Source organism: Lolium rigidum, chromosome 2 (genome assembly GCF_022539505.1).
Source record: "Lolium rigidum isolate FL_2022 chromosome 2, APGP_CSIRO_Lrig_0.1, whole genome shotgun sequence".
Taxonomy (NCBI): Eukaryota; Viridiplantae; Streptophyta; class Magnoliopsida; order Poales; family Poaceae; genus Lolium; species Lolium rigidum.
Genome location: NC_061509.1, coordinates 235,814,908 through 235,821,922, shown reverse-complemented (window position 1 = coordinate 235,821,922; position 7,015 = coordinate 235,814,908). Strand labels below are relative to the sequence as shown.

Here is a 7,015-nt window from a genome sequence, read left to right as displayed (position 1 = left end):
CAAATGAATTTATCTGCCCTGAACAGGGTTGACCTTCTAATACTACCAAAGAAAGAAAGGAACCTTTGGATTGAATCGAGGACGTAAGCATTGGCAATGTCAATTCCTTTGGATTAGGGTGGCGCATCGCCATCAATGTGTGAATGCTAATGCAGATTTGTATGTAGCAGCTGGCAAATACTATGATGAATTAGACGTTCCACCCTGCGTAGAATCATGGGAGGCCCAAATCATGCAGCAACGTCCATGCAGTTGAACAGAAAACTGGGTGCAAGGTACAGCCGATAGAGAACGTTGCACTAGAAGCTCTATGAAAATGATTGTTTCAAAATCCATGGCCGCTCCAACTTGCAGCAAGAAACAAGTTCCTGAAAAATGCAGATGACTGGTATCTTGTGAAACATGCGCAAAATCCACACAGAGAAGCTGAGGTGGAAACATTTTAGAGGAAGAATTGCGTTCCCCTCTCTTTTCTATCATTCATCTGAAATATCCACGCAGTTGTGCAGGAAACGGAGTGCAAGATAGCCAGTAGAGAACTTTGTACCAGGAGCTGGTATGAAAAATTGAAGCTCTCGTAGTCATTCCAGCAAGCAGAAAGTTCCTGAATCATGCAGATACCATGTTGTGAAACGTGCACACAATCCCCACACAGAGGAGTTGAGGTGGAAACATTTAACAGAAAGAATCACGTTTCACTCTCTTTTCTATCATTCATCTGAAATACTAATCTTGATTTCACAGGGCCGTAATCTGGGATGACCAGTATATAGATTCCAATAAATTTACATACATGATACAACAACGAATGAGCACCATTACAGAGGAGGAGAATGTAATGAGAGAAAAAATCGAATTATACCTATATGACACATTGGCCGCGATTATGTACGCCGCAGGCCGCAGCATCAACCCTTTTATTGAATATGGTTTTGCTACAAAAATAACTTTGCAGCTTCGTCTCCGTGTCCTGGCAGTAAAACCTAGGCCTGGAAAGCTTAGCCACCAAGCCTTGCCCTCTGCAGCATGCACTTGCCCGATCAGTCTCATGGCACCTTGCGGTCCATGACGATTCATGACGAGTTAGCTGACCCCATTCCTCCGGTGTTTCAACTGAAATTTGCTTTCAGTTGTTCTTGACCAATACTTATAACAGTATGCAGGGGGTAAAGAATAATCCCAAATTGTGTGTCAGTATCTGGTATGCTCATTGTTTTCGTAGAAAGGGCTTTTGGCAGACCAGCAATTTTTCATCGCTAGCTATGTCAAGATCCAAAATACGGGCATCCCACCTGAGCTGAGCAGCAACTGATCTTGCAGCTTCAATAAGAGGGGCGGTGTCACGTATCATAATCCAGCCCTGCATAGGCATGAAATGAATAGATAACTTTAGATGACATATTGAGCACTCATCATCTAATTGTCAATGCAAGTACTATTTCATACATAATTTGTAGATATATGTGAGTGCAAGACTTGTCCAAGAGATAGCCTGATTGAAAAAAACTCTAGGTGAAGTTTACAAGGACAATTTCTTAGATCGGGTAAAAGACAAAGTTTCTGCATCAGACCTAACTTTTATGCAACACCTAATGTCCATCTTTAATATGCCCCCTGTCCCAAATTAGTTGACTCAGTTTTATCTAGATACGCATGTATCTAGACACTAAAACATGTCTAGATACTTAGACAAAGTTGACTCAATTAATTTGGGTTGGAGGGAGTAGTAGAGTTCAAATTACCCCTAGATGAAAGAACAGGATGCTTGCAATTTTTCCTGCCATAGTGAATGGCCAAACAATGGCATAGTTCTCAAGTTTTTTCAAATTAAACCAAGTAAACACTTTTCTTGTGGATGCCCCTTACATATGGCATAGTTGACGAGTATTAATATTTAGAACAGAGCTATATGAATCATTTTTTTATTTTATATTTAGAACCACCAACGCACAGTAGGATGCTGTTATTGCTCAATGCTCAGCATTCAGGAACCTCTACATGTGAACTACAGATTTGCTTCATGACAGAACGATCCAGTTTCTATATCAGTATAAATGTATAATTAGCAACAACTTAGTCACCTCTGGTCGTAGGATGCGGTCAACTTCCAGAAATATGTCAAGAGTGGAACATCTATGTTTTTGACGCTTTTCAAGTGATAGCAAGCCATCAGCATGTACCATATCATATGTTCTCGGGTAAGTTGGAAACGCTTCACACCTGAACACGTTTGACATCCAGTCAGTTAAAGTGGTCAGAAGATGGCATGGCAAGAACTGTCTAAGTAATATTGTTTTACATATGTGGTGATCTCCATCAGATTAAAACATGATTCTTCTACAAAAAAAGTAATTTGCAAAAGCATGCTAAAAGGTTGTTGTTGTGACATTTGAGTTGCAGTTGTGCATGTATGCACATGTGGGCTACAGTATGGGGAAATTTAGCAGGAACAACAGTTGGGGATATCAAATCAGCGGAGTAATCGATATACGTCTGAAAAAGAAGGGGCGAAATCAGAAAAAATTCAGGGGGTAAATACTTACCAGTCATGTTGAACCCCAATAAACCCACGGTCAAAAATTAGAGGTAGATTGTCCGGGGCATTTGTAGGAACAACATTCATCACCCATACAGATTTTCCTGACTTGAGTAGGGCAGCATTAAATCCACCAAAGTGAGCATTCATATCCAGAACATTCCTAAGCATGTTAAATGGTGGCTGTGGGTCTTCATCGCCGGGTCTCTTTGGATGATCAGAAAATATAAGTGGAGACAGTAAAGACCAGTAGTTTCGCACCATTGAGTCCCAGTTTGAGGTATCCTCAGCAAAGACTTCTGAATGCACACCTGAAAATTCAGAATGTTTAAATTTCAAGGCAGGCAACATTTGACCATAGAAATGATCACATCTTAACAGTATCTGGTTTGTGTATCCTGATACTTACCATGTATATCAAGCTCTGTTGAGTTCAATCTAGCCTGAGAAGGCCATGTTGTGCGATGTTCAATGGGAATCCAACGCCGGCTTCTTGTTCCTGCTATACAGGGATTTAATGGTTGGTAGTATGGCGATTCTGGATCATGACTTTTAGCACAAAGCACAGGCTCAGATTTCCTGTAACACAGGAGTACAATATCATCAGTTATCTGAACTTTTATCCCTGTAAGAGTATTATAGAGCTCATAGAAATTAGTATGCAGTTACATTCAATACATGGGCAAGACCGAAAAGAGCTTCCATATACCTTGAACTGTAACAGTCCTTTTTATTCGTTTTTTTCCAGACAATCGTCTCATCTTGCTGTGACAACATCTCCCAGCAGAGGTTATTAGCTAAGTCACGAATGGTTGTCCATTTCTTTTGATTTTCTTTGTCACGTAAGGCCCTGTGTGTATTAAGATTTGATGTCCATACGAAGTATCCACCAGGCCTCAAGAGTCTGTCCACTTCAACCAAGAAAACCCCATCTGCAACATCAGAGTGAAGTAACATAGTAAGAGAACTACAGTTAGATTTTCATTAAAAAGGACAGACTAGTTTTACATACATCTGTATAAGTATGAATTTTCACTTTTGTTACATAACAGTATGTCCTTGAACAAACAGTATTTTGCTGCTATTTGCATCAATTATTCCCGTACACAAGTCTTAAAAGATGGTAAACCTACAAGTTACTAATGGAGTAATGGCTGTTGATAGATTAACTTGCACTAGATCAATGAGAGCTAAGACGCTGAAAAGAACCAAGGGAACACTCTGTGCGTACCATTTTTGTCCCAGTCAACATTGCATTTTGCACAGTGCACCATATCGAATGAAAGATAAGGATATGGAAGCTGCTTTGTTCCAAATGAACCAATCAGTGCAGGAATTCCTCTCTCTAGTGTGATTTGCACTTGACTGCCAGACGCCTCATAGTTAGCAATGCACATAGTCAAGAGATTTCTCGCAAAAAGATGTGACCCCAAGGTACCAAATCCACATTCTATATCGAGGACTGTCCTCACCTGAAAATAATATGCCACGGAGAAATATCAGAACTGCTGCAAACTAAACAGTTACCCCAGGAACTATGATATCAGGCTAGTGGGTGCGCTATAAAGTGGAGTGCAGAGAGCAACAGTGGAGAACATCATATGAACTTGACACGAAAAAAGACAATGCAAAATATCTCCACTATGTTTGACATTTTGGATCATAGTGTCTGTCCTACTGTGCTATACCAAGAAAACATTTGCAGCAAATACAGGAAGGAAACCCCGACATAGACTTTCTAAAGCATTGACCATACATGGTTTTCAAAAGCCAGACTGAGTGGAGATTGACCAGGACTATCCAAACCCACTCTCACACGCAAAATCTGTTTATAATCTAAAAAAAAACAAGCAATATATGTGAAGGAATGTTAAGTGGAAAGACCAAAATGGACCAGCGCTACTGGACAAAAATCATAGCATAGAGAGTCAAGAAATACAAATTGGTTCCACTATCTAAAGCATTGACCATACAATTATACCAAGGATCTATGATATCAGGCAAGCGGATGAACTATGAAGTGGAGTAGCAGAGAGAGCAACCGTGGCGAACATCATATGAACTTGACAGGAAAAGGACAACTCAACATATCTCCACTATGTTTGACATTATGGATCATAGTTGTCTGTCCTACTGTCCTACCAAGAAAACATGTGCAGCAAATACAGGAAGGAAATCCTGACATACACTTTCTAAAGCATTGACCATACATGATTTTCAAAGGCCAGACTGAGTGGAGATTGACCAGCACTTTCCAAACGCACTCTCACATGCAAAATCTGTTTAATCTAAAAAAAAAACGAGCAAAATCTGGAAAGGAATGTTGGGTGGAAAGGCCACAATTGACCAGTGCTACTGGACAAAAATCCTAGCATAGAAAATCAACAAATGCAAATTGGTTCACTGGTTTAGTTCTACTACTATCTAGTTGCAGTCACCAGATAAAGACACCGCCGCAATTCATCAGAAAACAAATAATAGTAGGAATTCGGCAGCAGCAGCAGCTCACCCCAGCCTCGTTGAAGTTGAACTCGTTCCGCAGGCCAATCATCTCGGCAATCTGGTGCGCGTAGTCCTCGACGCCGTCCGACATGTGCGCGTCGGACGGGAAGGAGATCTGGTCCTCCTCCACCATCATCCTACGAACAGCCGAAAATCAGAACCGATAGGCTAAAGAGCCAGCACCTCAAGGGAAATTCTCAAACGAAAATGGATTGTTGATATAGTAGTAAATACCTCTTGAAGAGGCTCCCGGAGGAGAACTCGTGTCCGCTAATCCGCACGTTGTCCTTCCAGATGAACTCCCTGCAGCTGGGCCAGCGCACGGGCGTGCGGTACGCGCGCGGCGGCGGGACGAGGCAGGCGACGCGGCCCTCGCGCGCCGCCGCGCACTGGCGCTCGTAGCTGATGACGACGCCGCCGCCCAGATCCGTGACGTCGGCGAGGGCGTCGGACCCGTTGTAGTAGCAGGGGACGTGGGTGTCGAGCTCGGGCGCGCACGCCTCCGCCTCCCGCGCGCGGGCCCCGCCGGCGCCCGCGAGCTCCCCGATGTCGAGCAGGTCCGCCACCAGCTGCTCCTGCAGGCGCCGGTAGCCGCGGCGCGCGGACGCGGCGGCGGTTGCGGCGGTGGTGCCACGCCCCGCGTAGAGCGACCCCGCCCACGCCACGGAGGCCAGGAGCGCCGCCGCGGCTAGCACGAGGAGCGCGATCCTCGCGGCCGCCGCCGCGAGGTGCCGCCTCCGGCCCCGGGAGGCGGTTGGGGTGGCGCTGGCAATGCCGTTCTCGCTGGGCTCCTGCTTGGGGTCGTAGCGGTCCTCGTCGGCGGCGGCGCAGCGGTCCTTGTTGCCGCCGATCCCCGAGAAGCCGCGGTAGAGCGGCCGCGACATGGCCGCTGCTGCGGATCTCACGGGCGCGGCCAGAGCCGCATGCGGGGAGCGCGGCTGGCCGGAGCGAGCAGTCCGGCAATGGCGCTCCCACTCCGCTGCTGTACCACCGCGCGCGGAGAGTAATGGAGATAGCGAGAGGGAGGGAAGGCGACAGTACAGCACGGCCCGGGCAGCGTGCGTGTGTCCTCCCGTCGTCCTTGGCCGTTTCGCCCCGGATCGGAACGGGAGTTGAGCAGTGGCAGCGGACGATAATCCCGACCCGTATCTGTGTAACAGCCCGCTTGCTACTCACTTGACAGTCCCTTAAATAAAGATGCGGTCCACGGCGCCGGTACGTGACAGTGACGGTGGGGTCCGGACTTGCGGGCCCACTGTCGGTGTGAGAGAGAGGGGGGCGATGCTGGTGGAGCTGGAACTGAATTTTTCAGTGAGGTGCGGCCTGTCTAGGGCCCACGCCCACCGTCGTCTCGGAGGAGATGTACCGGACGGACGAGTTGGACGTGTGTGAGTGTGTCCGACCGGTCCCGTGATTCTACAGAATGTGAAAAAAAAATCTTTCGTTTTGTACTAGAGATGTTATAAAATGGTGGTGTACGCCAGTGGGTGGATTAAGTTAATGTTTGTGCTGTTCATTAGATCCCAAATCGTACTGTTGTCGCCGCTGCCGCCGCATGTCAGTCATGTGTAATCCAGGGGCTGGAGTTTTAAAAAATGTCCAGGGGGCTGTGACCCTGTGTTAAAAAAATGTCCAGTTGGACGAGTATTATGTATTGTAGCAATAGCCTGTGACCCTGTGTTGGCACAACACAACTGGCCAGATTTTTTGCACACTTTCACTTTTAACATGGGGCAATCTGCACATAGAAATCTCCCGGCGATCTTGGTTTGCCTTTTTCCAAGGCAAAAATTTCGTACCTCTGTTTTCGAAATATAAGTGGCTAATTTTTTTAAAAAAATGCTTATATTTTAGATCCAAGGTAATATTAATTAAGGACAATGTTCTGCGAACAAATGCCTACAATATATGTCCTAGGGCTTTATAGAGAAATTCTACGTTTTTGAATTACATTGCTCAAAAAAATTGTCCCGCCAA

At 45.6% G+C, this 7,015-nt stretch overlaps 1 protein-coding gene across 1 annotated transcript; it reads right to left on the bottom strand.

Moving 5' to 3' along the window:
• Positions 1 to 674: 674 nt before the first annotated feature.
• LOC124693142 (probable pectin methyltransferase QUA2) lies at positions 675 to 5,922 on the bottom strand. Its single transcript, XM_047226599.1, has 8 exons — positions 5,273 to 5,922; positions 5,046 to 5,175; positions 3,768 to 4,008; positions 3,246 to 3,468; positions 2,946 to 3,115; positions 2,544 to 2,847; positions 2,082 to 2,220; positions 675 to 1,360 (listed from the first exon to the last, which is right to left on the bottom strand). Exons 1-8 carry the CDS (start codon positions 5,920 to 5,922, stop codon positions 1,208 to 1,210), a joined length of 2,010 nt encoding a protein of 669 aa, XP_047082555.1. The 3' UTR covers positions 675 to 1,207.
• Between the last annotated feature and the right edge of the window lie 1,093 nt (positions 5,923 to 7,015).

What these genes read in the sequence shown, in the direction of transcription:
- LOC124693142 (XM_047226599.1), bottom strand. Translation starts at nt 5,922, where the DNA reads ATGTCGCGGCCGCTCTACCGCGGCTTCTCGGGGATCGGCGGCAACAAG. An exon ending in TGTTGACTGGGACAAAAATG is followed by an intron (nt 3,469 to 3,767) that starts GTACGCACAGAG and finishes CTGATGTTGCAG; the next exon opens with ATGGGGTTTTCTTGGTTGAA. An exon ending in AACAGAGCTTGATATACATG is followed by an intron (nt 2,848 to 2,945) that starts GTAAGTATCAGG and finishes CTGAATTTTCAG; the next exon opens with GTGTGCATTCAGAAGTCTTT.